Source organism: Hyperolius riggenbachi, chromosome 3 (assembly GCF_040937935.1).
Source record: "Hyperolius riggenbachi isolate aHypRig1 chromosome 3, aHypRig1.pri, whole genome shotgun sequence".
NCBI classification, from domain to species: domain Eukaryota; kingdom Metazoa; phylum Chordata; class Amphibia; order Anura; family Hyperoliidae; genus Hyperolius; species Hyperolius riggenbachi.
The window spans coordinates 515,285,890-515,308,959 of NC_090648.1; the positions used below are offsets into that span (position 1 = coordinate 515,285,890).

Genomic DNA, 23,070 nt, shown 5'->3' on the forward strand with positions numbered 1-23,070 from the left:
AATACAGGTGAAATGCAAGGAAAAGAAGATTACACGAAACACCATACAGAAGTTAAGGTAAGAGTCCTTTAACTGTTCACATGTTGGGGCCAGATGGTGGGGAGCTAATTTATTACATGACAATTCAAAAATTGGCTACCTATCAGAACAACCATATACTTTGTAGAGTTCATTACCTTTCAAGAATCGCGCATGTGCGGGTGCCAGACAGGCTGCACATGCGCACCACTTCGCCCCAAGTCGCAAGGCTAATGGGGCTCTAGAGTATGCTGAGGGACCCTGCGGGCTACGGGGGGGCTGGAGGAAGCCCCAGGTAAGTCTGGATTTTGTTTCAGGGTCCCTTTAAACCTGCTCCTATGGGATAACTGGTTGCTGCTATCTACAAGCCGGCTAAAGGATTTGAGAGACACTACTGCGCGAGTGCAGATGGAGTTTTAGCATGCCTTGATAAGAGATATACATCAACACCACATCGGTCCTGGTTGGCTGAGAGCTGACAAGGCACGGCCCTCACCCCTTTCCAAAAAACCCAAAGCAGGACAGAGAAGGACACAATCAAGTCTGGGCAGAGGATGTAAGCGACCAGCAGCTTTGCATAGTGATATTTTCTGTAATAGCGTCAAAACAAATAGCGGCTTATATTTAGAGAACCACTTTGCCATTAGAAATATAGAGTTTATTGTTTTCATTTAGAATGGAGCTTTGGAGATGTGCAAACACACTGCTTATATTTCTGATTTCTTTACCCAGGTGGAACCCTCAGCGAATCCTGCTACCGACAAGCAGAATGGAGATGGTACAGATAAACAACAGACAGATAAGAAAGAGGAACAAGAAGCTTTGAGAAGGTACAATGTGCTGAGGTTTCCTCATCCAAACCTTTATATCAAGGGCATAACTAGAGGAGAGCAGCACCGTGTCTGCAGAGGGGCCCAGAGCTATAAGGGGCCCCCAATTACTACTTCCTTCTGATACAGGGGTCTTTTTTGTGTTTGTAGTGACATCAATACCTCTGGAATTGCAAAATGACCACAAGCACCGAAAAAGGGCAAATTGCTAAATGCTTTTCCTAGCCATTTTTTGCAGTGTTTTTCATAAGCGATTTCAGAAGCTTTTAAAAGTGATTTTTTTAAATGTATTGTTTCAGGGATTGCGATTTGCGTTTTTATTGTTTTTTTCCTTTGAGGTTTTGGGTACTAAAAACACAGCACAATCGCTACTGTAATAGAAAAGAGATTTTGCAGCGATCCTATACTTTAAAATTTAAAGTTTAAATTGAGGGACAAATGCTCAAAAAATACTGCGGAACCCGTGATTGTGAGTTAGGAAAATCGCAATTAACCCTGTGGAATCACCCCAATTGTCTTTCATTAGCCCGCGCTTTTGGAATAACACAAGTAAGGGCCCTTTCCCACCTGTTTTGAATCCACAGCGTTTCCATTGCGTTTGCGTTTTGAAAAACGACTACCCATTCACTTGAATGGAATCGCCGCAAAATAGATGCAATCAATTCATGTGAATGATAATGCCTTTTTCAAAATGAAAGAAAGGCAAAGGAAACGCTGTGGATTGGCAGCTTGCAGAAAAGGGTATATGTCATGCCTTGATAAACAAATATTGTTACGTGGCAGGCACATGGAAATGTACCCTCAAATGAATCACATATTGTACACAATACACAGTAGGCAAATTTTCAGAATTGAAGGCAACAGAGTGAGTGGTTTTAACACTAGGAAGAGCACACCTAAAATTTGCAGTTCAGTTTTTTTTTTCGACACCAACACTGGGAGGTTGATCCACTAAGTCAGTGGTCCTCAATCTAAGGCCCGCGGGCCAAATGTGGCCCCCTGAGGCTTTTTTACCGACCCCCCACACACAAAATGTATTACTTATAGATGCGGTCAGCTACATCATTAAATATTGGTGGTCCGCATATTGAATAGCAGTGTTGGTACCACCCATCTACATGGAAGCCAGAAAGCAGTCATTCGCTGGTTTCCAATCAAATTCCACATCAAGTGACACTGCTGTCCATGTCCACTGCAGGTTGTCACCTGGGTATGCTTCACTGTCTGGTCCGCAAAGACTTCTACATCATTTTATGTATACTCCGCCCCCCAGCAGTCTGAAGTATGTTGACCCGGCCCTCGACCCAAAACGTTTGGGGACCCCTGCACTAAGTAATGGTATTACAGATTACCCAGCATGCTCATAGTGAACCAGAACTCCTAGGACTGTGTAAGCGTGCTACAATGGTCCAAAAAGCCTCCTTGCTGAACTGCTATGCAAAACAAAAGTTTGCCTTCTTAGAACAGAAAGAATTTGCAATTATTCATGTTGGAGTGACTTCTGAGATGTCTCCCACAATGCACCACTGCTGAATTTGGGACTGGCACTGGGAGACATCTCAGAACTCCCTCCAACCTAAATAATTGCAAATACCTTCTGTTTTAATAAGGGAAATTTTTGTTCTCCATAACTAATGGTGTGATCACCAAAAATTGCCCATCACAAATTTACTAAGCAGAAAACAGCTGCTTCATGCGTGCAACGGCCTGCGAGATCTGTTAAGAAATTCAAAAAATTAGAAGGATAAATTAAAAGGAACCCGTGGTGAGAGACATGTGAAGGCTGACATTTATTGCCTGCTCATCCTCTCAGGCCTCGGTCTGCGTTGCGGTGTAATGGCCGCTTTGTTATGCAGCCCCTATGTGACATTCATAGTGTGGCGGTAGCGTTGTGGTATAGCGGGTTGCAGTATGGTAATGCAGTGCATGCAGAGCGTTCACACACACAGTGATGCAGACTTCTAAATGCCTGTGTGAGACGCATTGGGGCCATCATGTGCAGTACGACTTTCACTCTAATGCGCTGCGTTCCTGTTATATAGGAAACACATGCAACGTCCCACTGTGAACGTGGCCTAACAATTTTAGCCATAGACCCTGAACAAGCAAGCAGATCAGATGTTTCTGACAATGCTAGCCCTGTGCTTATTTCAGGTGTGTGATTCAGACACTACTGCAGCCAAATAGATCAGCAGGGCTGCCAGGGAACTGGCATTGTTTAGAAGGTAATAAATACGACAGCCTCCCTATATCACTCACCTCAAGTTCCTTTTATAATTAGAGATGGCCCAAACCTCCGATTTTAGGTTCGCAAACCTCGAAAGCGAACTTTCGCAAAAGTTTGGGTTCGCGCGAAGTTCGCGAACCGCAATAGACTTCGATGGGGAGGTGAACTTTGAAAACTACAAACATTTATGCTGGTCACAAAAGTGATGGCAAAGATGTTTCAAGGGGTCTAACACCTGGAGGGGGCAAGGCGGAGTGGGATAAACGCCAAAAGTCCCGGGGAAAATTTGTATTTGACGCAAAGCAGCATTTTAAGGGCAGAAATCACATTGCATGCTAAATTGCAGGACTAAAGTGCTTTAAAACATCTTTCATATGTATACATCAATCAGGGAGTGTCAGTGGCGGTTCCAGTTTTTTTTTTTGGGGGGGGGGAGTGCTATGCAGGTGCTGGACCAACTTCTGGGGTAGCTGATGAAGCGCGCCACGGCAAAAAAATGGGTGTGGCTAAAATGGGCATGGCCATGACCAAATAAGGGAGGAGCAAACAGAAATTTAAAGTGAACCCGAGGTGAGAGTGTCAGCAAAAACTCAATATACAGAGGCGCCGGAGTAGAGTAAAACGTTTTAAAAACCGCTTAAAAGCAGAGGGGGATGTTAGGGAGGACTTACCTCCCTCTTACAAAAAAAGAAAAGTCACTTGAGTCTCGATAAAACAGAATTGACAAATTATTTATTCAACTCCACAAATGCAACGCGTTTCGCGGGCGTGACCCCGCTTCCTCAGGCAAAAATGGGAGCACAACTCAGTGGGTCAAGAAATAGGTTTAAGCGCCTCTATTGCTTGACCCACTGAGTTGTGCCCTCTGCTTTTAAGCGGTTTTTAAAACGTTTTACTCTACGCTGGCGCCTCTGTATACCGAGTTTTTGCTGATCTTCTAGTCCCCCCTGGGTGGAGGGGTGCATCCCCATCTACTATCTACAGAGAGCGACTTCTTAACCTGAGTGGGGTCAGGTCCTAATGCTCCCCACCTGCATTTAAAGTGGTTGCCTATGGGTAACCTGTGTTTGTGAGTATATATATATATATATATATATATATATATATATATATATACATAAAATTGTATTGAACTCTTCATTTTACCTGACAATTCTGCACCATATTGGGCTCTTGATTCTCTTCTTGTTTTTAAGCACACCGAGGTGAGAGTGATATGGAGGCTGCCATATTTATTTCCTTTTAAACAATACTAGTTGCCTGACAGCCCTGCTGATCTATTTGGCTGCAGTAGTGAACTGAATTACACCAGAAACAAGCCATGCAGCTAATCTTGTCAGTTCTGACAATATTGTCAGAAACCCCTGACCTGCTGCATGCTTGTTCAGGGTCTATGGTTGAAAGAATTAGAGGCAGAGGACCAGCATGGCAGCCAGGCAGCTGGTATTGCTTAAAAGGAGATAAATATGGCAGCCTCAATATTATTCTCACCTCGGGTTCCCTTTAAAAGTGCAACGCAAAGACAGTGGGCCCAAGTTTTGGTGACCCTTTCCCCAGAAAATTCACATAATTCTGCAGGTTTTCTCAAGAAAATACACGTAATGCGAGCAGATTTGCCCAGAAAATATGTTCAATCATGTAGGCAGATTTTACCAAAAACACGTTCAATCGTGTGGCAGATTTGACCAGAAAATATGTGCAATCAGGTGGCAGACTTGACCATAAAATATGTTCAATCATGTCGGCAGATTTGACCAGAAAATATGTGCAATCATGTGGCAGATTTGACCAGAAAATATGTGCAATGATGTGGCAGATTTGACCAGAAAATATGTGCAATCATGTGGCAGACTTGACCAGAAAATACATTCAATCATGTGGCAGATTTGACCAGAAAACACAAGCATGTGGCAGACTTGATCAGCAAAAGCTTCAATCATGTGGCAGACTTAATCAGAAAACACTTCAATCATGTGGCAGACTTGCCCAGCAAATACACCTGCTAATAAATAATAAAAAAAAAACAAAAACATTTGCTCACCTGCAGCAGACCTCCTGTCCCGGCCTCCGTCCGGCGCGGCTCCCACGATCCTCTGCAGGAAGCAACTGAAACTCCTGTGCTGAGAGCAGGGCTACGGGAAAATGGCGCCCGAAGCCCTGCACTGCAGACTCGAAGTCTCCAGGGCAGGGCTTCGGACGCCATTTTACCATAGCCCTGCTCTGCCGCTGCTAGAGCTGCGGGCTGCTGCTTCCGGTAAACTGACGAGGCGAAAGTCAGTTCACACTGGGGGGTGCTAATAGGGTGCTTGGACAAATGTAGGGGGTGCTTCAGCACCCCAAAGCACCCCCCTAGCGCCGCCACTGGCTAGTGTAATTAGTGTACTGCTTCACACTGACAGACCAAACTCACTGTGTAACACACCGCAAACAGCTGTTTGTGGAGTAATGGCCATGCTGGACTGGTGCACACCATGGCGAGAGTGCAGGCCATGGCGGTTTTCAAGCCCATATGGTCGCCGATCTGTGGTAGCTCAATGATAGAACAACAGTGACTGTCCAGCTGATCGAATTTGGTCTGTCCACAATGAAGCAATGACCTTATTATCCCCCCCCCCCCCCCCGAGACACTCATATAGCCGGCGGTCATTGCTTCATTGTGATACGCAAGCCCCTTCACCGCAGCAAGGTAATGATCATGAAGGAGAATGTTCACATGTACATGCCTTTTTGTTTTGTTGTTGCAGCTGCACTACAGCCAGAAAAATTAGGCAGGCATGTACATGCACCAGAAAAATTAGTATAGCAGCTGCCATAAAAATTCAGGAATCCGCCTGGAGTCCTGGACCCTGTTGGTGGTGGCGGAGAAGACAAGCGGCCTGCAGGCAGAGATGTTGTGTGTGAGGACTGACTTAGTCTTTGGGCGGGCAGTAGCCCTCCGGGATCCATGCCTCATTCATTTTTATAAAGGTGAGGTACTGAACACTTTTGTGACCTAGGCGACTTCTCTTTTCAGTGACAATGCCTCCAGCTGCGCTGAAGGTCCTTTCTGACAGGACGCTTGAGGCAGGGCAAGACAGAAGTTGGATGGTAAATTGTGACAGCTCTGGCCACAGGTCAAGCCTGCGCACCCAGTAGTCCAGGAGTTCATCGCTCTTGTCTACATCCGCAGTTAAGGCCAGGTAGTTGGCTACCTGCCGGTCGAGGCGTTGGTGGAGGGTGGATCCGGAAGGGCTAAGGCGAGGTGTTGGACTAAATAATGTCCGCATGCCCAACATCACCATGAGATTGCTGGAGTGTCCTGTCCTTGCCTGCGTGGACATGGGAGAAGGATTACTGGCAGTGGCACCATTATTCCGTTGTGCTGTGACATCACCCTTAAATGCATTGTAAAGCATAGTTGCCAGCTTGTTCTGCAAGTGCTGCATCCTTTCTGCCTTCTGGTGAGTTGGTAACATCTCTGCCACTTTGTGCCTATACCGAAGGTCTAGTCGCGTTACCACCAAGTACAGGTCATTCCAATCTCCAGTTGGTGCGGGGTCAGCCACTGATCCACCTGTTTGTTAAGAGCAGCCAGGAGAGCTGCTCCAGTGCGACTCTCCGCTTTGAGGCAAGACATGTCTAAGATGGCGTGACACCCTCGTACCTGGCATGCGGCATAGGCCCTGGGGAGCTGGGGCTGTGTAGCTGGAGAGGAGATCACAGCACCAGTAGAGTTGCACTGCCACTCAGCTGAGGAGGAGGAGGACGACAGTGACGAGGATGTAGCAAGAGGAGTAGGAGGAGAAGGAGAGTAGGTGACAGCAGGCCTGCCTGCAAGCCATGGAGGTGTCACAACTAGGTCCGCTGCACAGCCACGTACTCCCTGCTTGCCACAGCGGTCACCAAGTTGACCCAATGGGCTGTGTAAATAATGTACCTGCCCTGACCGTGCTTTGCAGACCAGGTATCCATGGTCAGATGGACCCTTGACCCAATGCTGTGTGCCAGAGATGTCACCACTTGCCTTTCAACATTACGGTACAGTTTGGGTATCGCCTTTTTTGAGAAATAGTTGTGGCCTGGTATTTTCCACTGCGGTGTCCCAATGGCCACAAATTTTCGGAAGGCCTCAGAGTCCACTAGCTGGTATGGTAACAGCTGGCGTGATAACAGTTCCGCCAAGCCAGCTGTCAGACGCCGAGCAAGGGGGTGACTGGCAGACATTGGCTTCTTCCGCTCAAAGATTTCCCTCATGGACACCTGGCTGTTGCTGTGTGCAGAGGAGCAGGAACCGCTCAAGATGAGAGGCGGAGTTGAGGAGGGTGGCTGTGATTGTGAAGGAGCAAGGGAGAAAGCGGCTGAAGATGATGCACCTGAAGGAGGAAGAGGAGAAGGAGGGTGGCTTTTCTTTTGTGTGCTGCTTTTCCTCTGGTGCTCTGTTTCTTTCAGGAACTTGTCTCCTCCTACTCCTCTCTGACTCCCCCTCTGAACTGTCCCCCTGTTCATCTCCTCTATTGGGAACCCACGTGACATCCGTATCATCATCATCATAATCATCCTCCCCAGCTTCGCTTGTATCAGCCTCCTCCAAAACTGCACCAACAGCAGGTACTTCATCATCCTCCTCCTCACACGTTACATCCATAGTGTCGCCTAACTCAGACATATGAGGTGGTGTAATTTGCTTAGCGCCTTGATCTTGTTGTAACAATAATGTCTGTGAATCAGCAGTAGGAGAACAGAGGCGCCAGCAGGATAAAAGCGGATAAAAACTTTAAAACTTGCTGGGAGGAAGTGGTGGACTTACCTCCATAAAGCAGACACGAAAGACTGTCTGAATAATAGCAATATCCAGCCAGTACACTATTCAGCTGCACATTTGGTCACCATGATACCTGTATCCGCCCCCCAACTATCCAATACACTGAACACAGGTGGCGAGAGCCCATTGGCTACTCACAAGCCCTCCCTAATCCCGCCCACCCTTCCCAAAAACCCAATTCACTGAACACATGTGGCGAGAGCCCATTGGCTGCTCGCACACTCGCCCTAACCCCGCCCACCTAACACCTCTCACACATCTAATTGGCCCTTTTAGCAAGAACCTTTATATATAAGGAGTTGAGCGTCCTCACCACTTCACTGAGGCGCTACACCTGCTAATGCTGAAATTCTGGTGAGTTCTTTATGTTATTTTATTTGCACACTTTACCCTGTATTTCTGACCCCCTGTTCTCTTCTCAATGCTCTATTACCCATTACTCTTGCTGACATATACCCTTTTCCATTACCAATACTACTCATTGCAAATCTGTGTAAAAAACACCCCATAGCCCATTACTATCACGAGCACCATAGCCTCTACCCCCTATTGTTTACTTGTACACCCAACTCTTTTATGCCATCTCCACTAAGCAATTTTTCATATGGTATGCTTTATGATATGCAATATATTGATATGCAAATTTATAAATGCAGAATTTACTATAGCATAATGTACTGTCTCTTGTCTACAGTTTTGTCCCCACATTTATTGCCTGATGAAGCGGGCTGGGCCTGCGAAACGTGTTGCACTTTTTTTGGGTACTATTTAATAAATGTGATTGCTATTATTCAGACAGTCTTTCGTGTCTGCTTTATGGAGGTAAGTCCACCACTTCCTCCCAGCAAGTTTTAAAGTTTTTATCCGCTTTTATCCTGCTGGCGCCTCTGTTCTCCTACTGCTATACCGTGTCCACCCCTGGTGGAGGGGTGATCTACCCCCTTTCGCATCTACAGAGAGAGACTTCTTATCCCTGAGTGAGGACAGGTCTAATCTCCTCACCTGCCTATACAGTGGTTGCCTTTGTGGTAACCCACGTTTGTGAGTATAATTTTCTCACGATAACCTTTACTTCATTTTTGCTTAACATACTACACTATATTGGGCTCTCGGTTTCTCTACATTTTATGTCTGTGAATCAGTTAATTCCCCACCAAATAACTCCTGCGAAGTGTCAAATGTAGCGGATGTGGTGCTTGTAGTAGCACTGGTGGCTGCGGAAGATGAGGTGTTCTGTGTTAAATAGTAAACTACGTCCTGACAATCTTGGGAGTTGATGGGACGTGCCTTCTTCTGAGCACTGTACTTTGGTCCAGGGCCGCACAAAATCATGTCAGCACAACCTCGAACAGACCTGCCAGGTGGCCTGCCTCTGAGTCTGCCTCTGCCTGTTCTATCCATATCGGGGGGGATGAAGTGAAAGGTATGCACTGACTTGACCAATACAATGTGCAGTCACACAGGTGCAGTGAAAGGTATGCTGTGTCTGGTATTACAATACAATGTGCAGCTGTCACACCGGTGCAGTTAACAGGTATGCACGGACTGGTATATAAAACAGCGTGCGGTCACACAGGAGCAGTGAACAGGTATGCACGGACTGGTATATAAAACAGCATGCGGTCCCACAGGTGCAGTGAACAGGTATGCAGAGACTGGTATCAATACAATGTGCAGCTGTCACACACACAGGTACCGTGAACAGGTATGCAGTGACTGATATTACAAATGTGCAGCTGTCACACACACAGGTACCGTGAAAAGGTATGCAGAGACTGGTATATAATATAACACTGAGTGCGATCACACAGGTGCAGTGAACGGGTATGCAGTGACTGGTATTGCAAATGTGCAGCTGTCTCACACACACAGGTACCGTGAACAGGTATGCAGAGATAGGTATATAACACTACGTGCGGTCACACAGGTGCACTGAACAGGTATGCAGTGACTGGTGTCAATACAATGTGCAGCTGTCACACACACAGGTACCGTGAACAGGTATGCAGTGACTGGTATTACAAATGTGCAGCTGTCACGCACACAGGTACCGTGAAAAGGTATGCAGAGACTGGTATATAATATAACACTGAGTGCGGTCACACAGGTGCAGTGAACAGGTATGCAGTGACTGTGTAACGATCTGCTCAGCTGGCTGCACGGGCAGACAGCTGTTTGGCCATTCTTTAGGTCTGCGAGCTGCAGGTCTCTGTTTAAGAGACCTGTCTCTGCTTTGCAAGTTTCAGAGTTGTTCTGCTGAGGAATTTGCATACACTTGTCATGCAAATTGCCTAGCTGCCTCCTTTGAAGGCTGGCAGTATAAATACCATGTTCTCCCAGAATCCTTTGCTGGTCATTTTCATGGTTTGTTACTGATGAACTCTCCTAGAGTATCAGCCCTGTTTGTTTGTTAAAGTTTATCTTAGAGTAATTCCTGGGGACTGCACTAGGCAGCTCTTCTAGTGCAGTCAGGTTGCATTATCTGTTTTGCCTGTGTTGTCTCTCCGCTGCGATTGTCCTGTCGCCAGCGGCGGTCAACAGGAAATCGTTCTGTCTTTCTGGGAGTGTAGGCCAGAGCTGTGGTTGCTACTGGCTGCTCCATCTGTCTGGATCGCACTTGCCCTAGTGGTAGTGGCAGTGCTTCCTTCTGTATTCTGCCTTAGGGGTGCTAACCAGAGCAGTGGTTGCTACTGGTAGCCCCTTCTGTATTTCTGTCTGGATCGCACTCGCCCTAGTGGTAGTGGCAGTGCCTCCTTCTGTATTCTGCCTCAGGGGTGCTAACCAGAGCAGCGGTTGCTACTGGTAGCCCCATCTGTTTGTCTGTCTGGATCGCATCTGCTCTAGCGGTAGCAGCGGTGGTTCCTTCTGGTTTCTGTCTGGGAGTGTAGGCCAGAGCTGCGGTTGCTGCTTGCTGCTCCTTCTCTCTGTCTTGTCTGCTATGAACGCTTGCTGTAGTCTCGGTAAGGTAACCGTTTAGCAAGCGTTCGCGTTCTCTATTTCGTGTGGTGTGTCATTGGTTAGTTAGGGTGGCACGCTTATCACTGGGTGCCTAACGCGCGGTGATCGTGCTTAAACGCGTTCGCTGTTGCGAATGAGTGCGGTGTTCGCGTTTAGCTAGCGTTTGTTATTCTCTTTATCTTCTGATTGTTGTTTGCTGTGCCTTTGCTACTTTCGTGCTCTGTTCTGTTCAGCCTTGTGTCACTTCTGGCAATCGCCTCTCTCCTGCGATTGCGTTCCCGCTTTGTTTCTGCGGATGTGTCTTCACCGTCGCTGGGTGGCGACTAGATTGGGGAACACACATTTAGTCTGTCTCTGTGCTCTCTCTCTTCGAGGGCTATCGTGCTCTACATTGCCTTCATTCGTACAATTCCCATCTGGCATCTGTGGCCGTACAGAGACTGTGCTCGTCTGCACTCCACAGCTCCATCTACTGGTGGGAATTGCCCTCTACTGGTGCATTGCATCCAAGCTGGGTACAATCTATTATACGCTTGTGGAGGATTTCCGCTGTGTCAGCGCGCATCTTGTGCGCTGACCACGGAAATAGAAACCTGCAAACGTTACAGACTGGTATTGCAAATGTATAATGGATTTGAAGTGTTGCGCCACTAACGGCAGCAGCTAAATCTGATTAAGGTGATCCCAATTCCTAACAAGTAAAAATCATAAAATATCAGATAGCGCTAATATGCAGTGTATTGGGTGTCTCCAATGCTAATAATATCCTGGAAACTGGTTGTTAGAAACATAAAATGTTAGACACCTTTAATAGATTAACAATAGGTAAACAAATAAAATCAATAATAAATAATAAAATGGTGTAAAAAGACCTGAATATAAAAATAGATGTGGAGACACTAAAGTCATCAATTGATCATTGGCAATGTAAAAGCTTGACACCTGAGCAAACTTAATGATGGAAATGAATCCCAATGTAAGGGTATTGAGAGGTGATCCTCCTTGGTATGTAGAGATCATGCAGTGAAATTCCAGTCTAATGATAGTGGGTCCTGCTCTTGTGGAGGCACATGTGCATTGAGTGGACTTCACTAAGCTTAGTTTGCTGGATTATGTAAAAGTCAATATGTGGGGATTGAAGTTGTTACTCACGATCCCAGTGCTTGTTGAGCCGCTGGAATTGCTCGGATCTTGAGGGGGAGCCGCTCGATCTCACTGGCCCCGGCCGGCAGCGCAATGAGAGAGACTAGACGAGCTGCAGGATGGAAGCTGCAGGGTCGGGCAGTCGGCCCGGCTCCCAGAAAAGATGCGCTGTTGCTGAAGGCGGAAGGCGGACTCCGTTCTTCCAACGCTACGTGCTTCAGACAGCCGCCCTCTTCCTCGTGGTGTGTGACGTCACACGTGATGCCTGTTGCTGACGTTTCGGGAGGAACGTCTCCCTTTCTCAAAGCTGGCAACCCGAGGAATAAAGGAGGCTGTCTTTTATACTGTGCAGACTCCCTGGCTGTCATTCAAAACCAAACGGCTGTCATTCAAAAGCGAACAGCTCCAGTTCACTGTTTAGACCATGTGGTATAAGAGTGTTCAAATTATATATCCAGTTAGATTCTCTTCTAGACATTTGCTGAATATAATCTCCTCCCCTCCACGGCTTAAAAACTTTCTCCACTGCATAAAACATTGTTCCTTTAAAGGAACAGTCATGACATTCCTTATAATGAGCTGACAATGGATGTTTGGTGTTCCCCTTCAGTATATTGGTGCAATGTTCTCCCAGCCTCTCTTTTAGTGGGCGTTTCGTCCTCCCCACATATTGTCTTGGACAAGGACAAGTAAGTACATAGATGACTCCTGCTGTATCGCAGTTCATCACTTCATTTATATGAAACAATTCCCTGTTCGATATGAAGGTCACCTCTCTGATTTTCTCTACAGGTAAGCCGTTTTCCCTACAGGCTCTGCAGAAGCCACATTTCCTAAAGTAGCCTTGCTGCTTTTCCCTCTTCTTAGGGTTCTTAACTGTTGGGGCCAGCAAATTTCCTATGCTCCTAGATTTTCTAAAAATGATTTTTGGGTGAACAGGTAGGATAGAAATGAGAACAGAGTCCTCTCTCAATATCTTCCAATATTTATTGACTATAGTCCTCACTTTATTGGCCTGTGACGAGAAATTCATGACCAGACCTAACTGTTGAGTATTCTGTGTGCTTGGCTGTATTTTTTCTTTTTCCAATAGGGTGTAACGATCGGTGTAACACAGAGAGGGTCTGATTACCGGTGATCTGCAGTATCACCGAGAATGCAGATATATACCAGATTATTGATGATCTGCAGTATCACCGATAATCAGATATATCACTAACCTCTGGACACCTGAGTAATAAGAGTGTTTGGTGCAACAGTAATACTTTGAGGACTGCACCTGAGGAGCAGGTGCACAGCAGTAAGTAGTACTGCACGATCACAAGTTCCTTCCGCTAGCCTGAGAGGCTCCCGAGGGAGGAGTCAGACTGAGAGTGGGAAGGACAGAACGTAAGTGACACCAATGAGAGGGTGTCACTGACAGATCTGTGAACTATCTCTAACAGGGAAGATAGTTCGAGGTCGGGCAGGCCAGGTCGTCAACACACAGACAAAGTACAGAGACAGGAGACAGATGCAGAATCCTAAGACTAGCAGAGTTTGGCAACAGAGTATCAGATATAGCAAAGTACCTAATCAGAGATCAGAAGAGTGGTCAGGAAAGCAGAAGATCATAACAGATAATCAACAATGCCTAAACTTAGGTGTGAGCGCCTTGATCTTCAACACCCCGGAACTGGTCTAGTAAATAACACAGATGATAACAGAATCCCTAGACTAAGGTGTGAGCTCCATGATCATCAACACCTTGGAAACTGGTCTAGATAACATAAATAATAACAGAATTCCTAGACTAAGGTGTGAGCTCCTTGGTCATCAACACCTTGGAAACTGGTCTAGATAATAACACAGATACTGACAGGTCTGAGTGCTACCACGTAGTGATCGCAACGCCAGACACCAGAGAAATGACCAGCACCCAGTATATATACTCCAGCGCCTCCCCTAAGTGCTGGACCAATGAAAACTGACAGAATTGTCAGCTGACCGGCTTGGTCAGCTGACCCCCTTCTGACTGTCATAAAGGCTCTGCCTCTCCACGCACGCGCGCGTCCTTTTGAACCTGTGTGGACTATCAGTCCCAGCCACACCAGACATGTGTTGTAATGCTTCTGCTGTTTTGGATGTGGAACCAGCCGCACCGCTGTCCGAGCATGCGGTGGTTTCTCCGCGTTCAGCAGTACTGACAGCAAAAGGCCTATGCGTGCAAACATCCGTGTCTGACGCGGAATCCGCCGCCTCATTCTTAAGACATGCGGCGGATTCACAGCGTTCCACAATGCTAGTAGATGCAGGCCTTGGACGCGGAATCAGCCGCCTTGCTCTGAGTACCCGCGGCGGCTTTTCCGCGTTTTCTCGCAGTACCCCCCCCTGAGGCGTGGACTCCGGACAGCTCCTACCCGGCTTCTCAGGATGTAGGGCGTGGAACTCCCTCTTTAATTCATCTGCATGCATGCGACACTCAGGTACCCATGTTCTCTCCTCGATACCATACCCTTTCCAGTGAACTAGATACTGTACTGAGTTCTGTACTACACGTGAGTCTAAAATCTTTTCTACTTCGTACTCAGGTTGGTCATCTACCATCACAGGGGGAGGAGGAGTGGCAACCACATGGACTGCTGGTTTAAGCAGGGACACATGAAAAGATCTTACACCACTCATGCTGGCAGGAAGATCAATGGCATAAGTAACATTGTTGATCTTCCTGGTTACTGGAAAAGGGCCCACAAACCTGGGACCTAACTTGGGCGAGGGCTGTTTCAGGGTCAAATGACGTGTGGACACCAAGACCAAATCTCCTGGTCGGAACTTCCATTCTAAGGATCGTCTCGTCAGCTTGACCTTTCTGACTTTGAAAAGCCTTCTCCAAATTATTTTTCACGATCCCCCAAATGTCTTTAAATGAGTTTAACCAAGCCTCCAGAGCTGGAAACGGAGTGGAAGCTACTGGTAATGGGGAGAACTTAGGCAACTTTCCTGTTACCACCTGAAACGGGGAAAACCCAGAGGAAGAGCTTTTCAAATTATTGTGCGCAAATTCTGCAAAAGGCAAGAACTTGACCCAATCATTTTGCGCGTCCGCAACATAGCACCTCAAAAACTGTTCCAATGACTGATTGACCCTCTCAGTCTGACCATTGGTCTGTGGGTGGTAGCCCGATGAAAATGACAGTTCCATGCCCATTTGATGACAAAATGCCCTCCAAAATCTAGAAACAAATTGGACTCCCCGATCTGACACTATGTTTTCCGGAATACCATGTAGTCGGAAAACGTGGATGATGAAAAGATCAGCCAACTCCTGGGCCGAGGGGAGTCCTTTCAAGGGCACAAAATGGACCATTTTACTGAAACGGTCGACTACCACCCAAATGACCGACATGCCTTCAGACCTCGGAAGCTCACCTACAAAATCCATGGACAAATGGGTCCACGGTTCACTCGAGGTGGGCAAAGGCTGCAACGTTCCCACAGGTGCCAGACGGGAGGGTTTGCTTTTCGCACACACTGCACATTCTCTAACATACTCCCTGCAGTCCGTTGCCAGGGAAGGCCACCAAGCACATCTGGCAACCAGGTTCTGTGTTCTGGAGGCCCCCGGATGTCCAGCATTCTTGTGCGAGTGGAACATCTGTAATATTTGGAGACGGAATGGCAGTGGTACAAACATAACCCCTTCAGGCTTTCCCTCAGGGACATCCTGCTGGAAGGGACTTAAAGTCTCTGTCCAGTCTTTCCAAGTCTCTGTGGCTGCCAACACTACTCTCTGTGGGATGATAGTCTCTGGGTCTGAGGGCTTTGCTTTCTCTGGCTCAAAGCATCTGGACAAAGCATCCGCTTTAATGTTCTTACTACCCAGAGTGTACGTAATTATAAATCTGAATCTCGAGAAAAACAGTGACCACCGAGCCTGACGGTGACTCAATCTCTTAGCCCCCTCAATGTATTCCAAATTTTTGTGATCCGTGTAAACTGTAATCGTATGTTCTGCTCCTTCTAGCCAATGACGCCATTCCTCGAAGGCCAATTTAATGGCTAGGAGCTCCCTGTTGCCTATATCGTAGTTTTTCTCTGCTGGTGAAAACCTACGAGAGAAATAGGCACATGGGTGCAATCTTCCCTGCAACCCCGAGCGCTGAGACAGCACAGCCCCTACTCCGACCTCCGAGGCGTCTACCTCTACAATAAAGGGATAAGAGGTGTCAACGTGTCTCAAAATGGGTGCGGAGCAAAACAATTCCTTCAAAGTGGAGAAGGCAGCCAGAGCTTCGGGGGACCAGTGGTTAGTATCCGCCCCTTTCTTAGTGAGACTGGTGAGGGGTGCTATGACTGTGGAATACCCCTTAATGAACCTTCTATAGTAATTAGCAAACCCTAAAAATCTTTGAAGAGATTTTAGTCCTACTGGCTGGGGTCATTCCAGGACAGCAGAGACTTTGGCAGGATCCATAGAAAGGCCTGAGGTGGAAATTATGTACCCCAAAAAAGTGACAGATGTTACCTCAAAAATGCATTTCTCCAATTTGGCATACAGCATGTTCTGTCTTAGCTTGCTCAGAACAAATTTGACGTGAACCCTGTGCTGGGTGAGGTTGTCTGAGAAAATAAGTATATCGTCTAGGTATACCAGGACAAATTTACCAAACACCTCCTTGAACACTTCATTGATGCGTTCCTGAAAAACGGCCGGGGCGTTACACAACCCGAAGGGCATCACCAGGTACTCGTTATGCCCATCGGGTGTGTTAAAGTTAGTTTTCCACTCATCGCCCTGTCTGATTCACACCAGGTTGTATGCCCCTCGTAAGTCTAATTTCGAGAAAATCTTAGCATAAGTGACCTGAGTGAATAAATCGTCTACCAATGGCAATGGATAGCGATTTTTTACTGTGATTTTGCTCAGACCCCGGTAATCAATGCATGGCCGAAGGCCTCCGTCTTTTTTCTTTACAAAAAAGAAACCTGCCCCAGCAGGCGACCGGGAAGGGCGAATGAAACCCTTGGCTAAGTTTTCACGGATATATTCCTGCATGGCGACCTTTTCTGGTCCAGACAAATTGTAGAGATGACCTCTAGGGGGCATACAACCAGACCGGAGATCGATGGGACAATCGAAAGGGCGATGTGGAGGTAATTTATCAGCAGCTTTGGGACAAAATACATCCGAAAACTCAGAATATTGTTCCGGAACTCCCTCCAAATGAATCCTGGTCTGACCCAAGGTTACCTTCCCTAAACAATGCTGAAAGCAATGGGCTGATAAGCTAGTTAGCTGACCAGTGGCTCAATTAATCAGAGGGGAGTGAAGTTGTAACCAAGGCATGCCAAGGATAATCGTGGAGGTTGTCATGTGCAACACAACAAAATGCAAATTCTCCCTATGCAGCACCCCTATAGTGACTCTCACCTCTGGAGTCTGCGACAGAGGACTGTTACCCTGTAGAGGGTAACCGTCCACTGCCGTAACCTGAATAGGTGGTTTTACCGGGATGAGCGGAATACCCAATTTTTTTGCAAATTCGTAATCCATAACATTAGCCGCTGAGCCTGAATCAACGAAGGTCTCAGTGACTTCAATACAATACAATACAATAACATTTCTATAGCGCTTTTCTCCCATAGGACTCAAAGCGCTTAGGCTCTCTCAGATTCAGTAATTAGTAGGATGAAGTATTCACACAACAAAAGTTATATTTCTGCAAATGCCAGACTGAACAGGTGGGTTTTCAGTCTGGATTTAAACACGTCCAGGGATGGAGCTGTCCTGATCTGCTGAGGTAAGGAGTTCCAAAACGTAGGGGCAGCATGACAGAAGGCTCTGGGACCAAAAGTTTCCAAGTGGACTCTGGGTATGACTAGATTATTAGAACCTGTGGATCTGAGAATGCGGGGATTGCTACGCAGCTGCAACATATCTTTCAAGTATCCAGGGCCTAAATTATTCAGGGATTTAAATTTCAGTAGGCCGATCTTGAATAGGACCCTCCATTCTATAGGTAGCCAGTGAAGGGAGTGCAGGACTGGCGTTATGTGGCAGTAACGGGGTTGGTTGGTTAGCAGTCTGGCAGCAGTATTCTGTATCAGCTGTAGGCGGTACAAGACCTTTTTTGGAAGGCCAGTGTAGAGAGCATCACAGTAGTCCAGTCGGGATGTGATGAAGGCGTGGACTAAGGTTGGCAGATCTTCTGGGGGTATGAGGTGCTTGATTTTTGCAATGTTCTTCAGGTGAAAATAGGATGATTTCACCACAGCAGAGATTTGAGTTCTGAAGTCTAAATCCCCATCAATTAGAACTCCCAGGCTACGCACATGATCAGAGCTGCGTAGATCCGTGCCTCCTATTCCCAGTGGTGAAGACTGCAAGTTAAGTTGTTTTGTTATCATGCTCTGCCCTCCAATCAGAAGGACTTCAGTTTTGTCTGCATTTAGTTTCAGCCAGTTGTCATTCATCCATTGCTGTAGTTCACGTAAGCAGGCGTTTATAGTTAGAGTTGGGTCTGTCACACCAGGCTTGAAGGAAAGATATAGTTGGGTGTCGTCTGCATAGCAGTGGTATGTCAGGCCATGTTTTTGGATTAGTTTTCCCAACGGTAGCATGTAAATCGTGAAAAGCAGGGGAGAGAGGATTGAGCCCTGGGGCACCCCATACTTAAGTGTTACAGGGGTGGACAGGAAGGACCCCATAGACACTTTGTGGGTTCTGCCACTCAAGAAGGATTGGAACCACTGAAGTACTATGCCATCAATGCCGCAGTATTCCTGTAGCCTGTTTATCAAGATGTCATGGTCAACTGTGTCAAAGGCTGCAGAAAGGTCTAGCAGTATGAGGATCGAGCACTTCAGATTTACCTTCCCATGAAATCGTACAAGGAAGGAGCAACCTTTTATCATCTAGGTAGTAGCGTTTCCGCTCCACTTGAGACAATTCTGACCGACCAATCTGCATTGGTTCAGGTGGAGACAAAATCGGGAGGTGGTGGAGTCACAGGGGGTGCAGCGTGGGATACCATTCTCACATGGTTTCCACCCCGGGTCTGTCTCTGGTAGCGCAACCGGCGGTCTATCCTGATGGCCGATGAAATGGCCTCATCGATGGATTTGGGTTCAGGCTGTCTTAACATAAGATCGGAGACCTCATCTGACAACCCTGATAAGAAACAATCTAAAAGGGCAAATGTGTCCCACCTGGCTGATACTGACCACCTCCTAAACTCAGCAGCATACTGTTCAACCGGACTCTTGCCTTGACGTAACGATTTGAGTTTCCACTCAGAAGTCGAGGCAATGTCTGGATCGTCGTAAATTATAGCCATGGCTTTAAAAAATTCCTCTACGGATGTTAGGGCCAAGTCTCCGTCGGGCAGACTGTACGCCCAGGTCTGAGAATCACCTGATAACAAAGTCTTAATAAACGTAACCCTCTGGGTCATAGTTCCTGAAGCATTAGGTCTCAACTCAAAGTATGATAACACTCTACTCCTGAAATTTCGGAAGTCAGATCTGTGACCGGAAAATTTTTCAGGTACAGGCATACGGATGTCCGTAACTAGAGGGGATCGCACTGAGTTCATAGCCGATTGAAGTTCCTGAATAGCCCCAAATATCTGACATATCTGAGTCTGTTGGTTTAAAACTGCCGCGGAAATTTGGTTTACCGCGGTGGTCAGGACTTCAGTGTGGCTATATAGTGCGTCCATTTGTGTTTGGTCTGGCGTTCCGTAACGATTGGTGTAACACAGAGAGGGTCTGATTACCGGTGATCTGCAGTATCACCGAGAATGCAGATATATACCAGATTATTGATGATCTGCAGTATCACCGATAATCAGATATATCTCTAACCTCTGGACACCTGAGTAATAAGAGTGTTTGGTGCAACCGTAATACTTTGAGGACTTCACCTGAGGAGCAGGTACACAGCAGTAAGGAGTACTGCACTATGCAAGTTCCTTCCGTTAGCCTGGACTCTCCCGAGGGAGGAGTCAGACTGAGAGTGGGAAGGACAGAACGTAAGTGACACCAATGAGGGAGTGTCACTGACAGATCTGTGAACTCTCTCTAACTGGGGAGATAGTTCTCGAGGTCGGGCAGGCCAGGTCGTCAACACACAGACAGATAAAGTACAGAGACAGGAGACAGATGCAGAATCCTAAGACTAGCAGAGTTTGGCAACAGAGTATCAGATATAGCAAAGTACCTAATCAGAGATCAGAAGAGTGGTCAGGAAAGCAGAAGGTCATAACAGATAATCAACAATGCCTAGACTTAGGTGTGAGCGCCTTGATCTTCAACACCCCGGAACTGGTCTAGTAAATAACACAGATGATAACAGAATCCCTATACTAAGGTGTGAGCCCCATGATCATCAACACCTTGGAAACTGGTCTAGATAACAACATAAATAATAACAGAATTCCTAGACTAAGGTGTGAGCTCCTTGGTCATCAACACCTTGGAAACTGGTCTAGATAATAACACAGACACTGACAGAAGGTCTGAGTGCTACCACGTAGTGATCGCAACGCCAGACACCAGAGAAATGACCAGCACCCAGTATATATACTCCAGCGCTCTACAGCGCCTCCCCTAAGTGCTGGACCAATGAAAACTGACAGAATTGTCAGCTGCCCGGCTTGGTCAGCTGACCCCCTTCTGACTGTCATAAAGGCTCTGCCTCTCCACGCGCGCGCGCGTCCTTCTGAACCTGTGTGGACTATCAGTCCCAGCCACACCAGACATGTGTTGTAATGCTTCTGCTGTTTTGGATGCGGAACCAGCCGCACCGCTGTCCGAGCATGCGGTGGTTTCTCCGCGTTCAGCAGTACTGACAGCAAAAGGCCTATGCGTGCAAACATCCGTGTCTGACGCGGAATCCGCCGCCTCATTCTTAAGACATTCCATAATGCTAGTAGATGCAGGCCTACGCGCGCAACCTGCCGCGTTTGACGTGGAATCAGCCACCTTGCTCTGAGTACCCGCGCCGGCTTTTCCGCGTTTTCTCACATAGGGTATCCCTTTCTCTATTTCTTGCTGCTTCTTTAGCTTCTAACACTAACTCCTGTGGAAACCTGGTTTCTAAGATATTGGCCTCCTTCTCATAATCAATAAGCTTTGAACAGTTCCTCCTCAGCCTCAGGAACTGTCCCTGAGGTATGTTGGTAAGCCATTTGAGGTGATGACAGCTATCTATATTGATATAGCTGTTAGTGTCAACAGGCTTCAAAAAGGTTCTCGTTAGAATCTTATTATTTTCAGGAAATACTGTGAGGTCTAGATAATTAACAGCCTCTCTACTGAATTCTCCCATGAACTTCAGACCGTATTACAAATGTGCAGCTGTCTCACACACACAGGTACCGTGAACAGGTATGCAGAGATAGGTATATAACACTGCGTGCGGTCACACAGGTGCACTGAACAGGTATGCAGTGACTGGTATCAATACAATGTGCAGCTGTCACACATACAGGTACTGTGAATAGGTATGCAGTGACTGGTATATAATATAACACTGCGTGCTGTCACACAGGTGCACTGAACAGGTATGCAGTGGCTGGTATCAATACAATGTGCAGCTGTCACACACACAGGTACCGAGAACAGGTATGCAGTGATTGGTATTACAAATGTGCAGCTGTCACACACGTGCAGTGAAAAGGTAGGCACTGAATGTGCTGGGCCTGGAAGTGGCACAGTATAGCAATTAGCAAGCAAGGGCCAGCTGCGACTGACTGACAGGGCTGTATATGCGACACAAGTGTCAGTGGGCCCAAAAAAAAAAAAAAACAGATCACAAGAACAAGATTAGCTCTCTGCTGAGGGGTGCTTTTTAGCAATAAGTATCAGCAAGGAGCAAGCTAACAAGCCTAACAAGAGCCTAACTAAGTTTTCCCTATGTCTCTGCAGCAGCTCTCCCTTCTCTAATTACTGCAGCCACACCGAGTGAGATAATGGCCGAGGCAGCTGCCTTATATAAGGGGGGGGGGACTCCAGGTGGGAGTGTAGCCGGATTGGCTACCCTGTGTCTGCTGACTGTGATGTAGAGGGTCAAAGTTGATCCTAATGATGTAGTATAGGGGGCGGGTTGAACTCGCATATAGTTCGCAGTTCACCGTGAACGCGAACCACCAATGTTCGCGCGAATCGGTTTGCGGTCAAACCGTTCGGGCCATCTCTATTTATAATAACAAAATGAGACCACCCATCTTGTCCCGGTGCAGGCTGATATTTCCTAGGCTTGATAGGTTTCTACAGATACAATTATTTATCTCATCAGTTTATTTTCACTTCAGGTTTGCTTTGATATGTTTATCTTTATACCTACAGGGAGCTTGATCCTGCAGATTGCATCACGGTTTATTTCCATGTTATTGTTTCCAAGTTTTTTCATGTGAACAGTAAGAAGGATGAAGTGGTGGTGAAAGGTGGAGAGATGAAAGGCTACCGCGCCTGGACAGATGTCATCTGTAAAATGAAATTTATACAGTAAGTAGTTCTGGCTGTTTAGTGTTTCCTTTTGATTTCTCTTCTCATTCCACCAATGAATGCACTTGCCAATCCCTACCTACCAGATCCCTAAACTTTATTGGCCATTCGGAATTTTCAGACCAAAGAAGCAGAGATAATATGGCCACTGTCTGTTTTCTTTTGTGTGTATGCATTCTGTGCTTTTCTTAAAGTGAACCAAAGACGAAGCACCCTCATGTATGTTACCATATATATCAGTGGGAACATTAGAGAAACTGCCTACCTTGCTCTCTGTTTCATCCGTCACTGCTCAGCCTGCTTGTTATCAGCCCTGATAAAATCCCCCACTGAGCATTCACTCTGGCTTTGCTCAGGAATCATTATAGCTGAGTCTGTCTTCTCTGATGTCTTTTCAAGCCCAAGCCTGCCCCCTTCTGGCTCTGCTTTCCTGTTCTGTATACTGGCAGCATCACAGAGAGCTGAGATGAGATGGGAGGAGCTGCTAATGTAAGGGCATATTGAAAAACATTTTTTGTTGTTGTTGTTTTTTTTTAAATCTATATTTATTAGTCATAAGAGGTTTTTAGAAATGGTGATTTCATTTTGCACACAGCCCACTAAAT

At 46.7% G+C, this 23,070-nt stretch overlaps 1 protein-coding gene across 1 annotated transcript in view; it reads left to right on the plus strand.

Annotated features, from left to right (window-relative positions):
- The first annotated feature begins 11 nt into the window (after positions 1–11).
- The window catches only part of LOC137562442 (E3 ubiquitin-protein ligase RNF213-like), a 29,685-nt gene continuing 6,626 nt past the window's right edge, over positions 12–23,070 (plus strand). The window contains exons 1-3 of the mRNA XM_068273788.1: positions 12–57; positions 751–848; positions 22,307–22,465. Coding sequence (XP_068129889.1) covers positions 13–57; positions 751–848; positions 22,307–22,465 — 302 coding nt within the window. The 5' untranslated portion in view covers position 12. The remainder of the gene's footprint in view (positions 58–750; positions 849–22,306; positions 22,466–23,070) is intronic.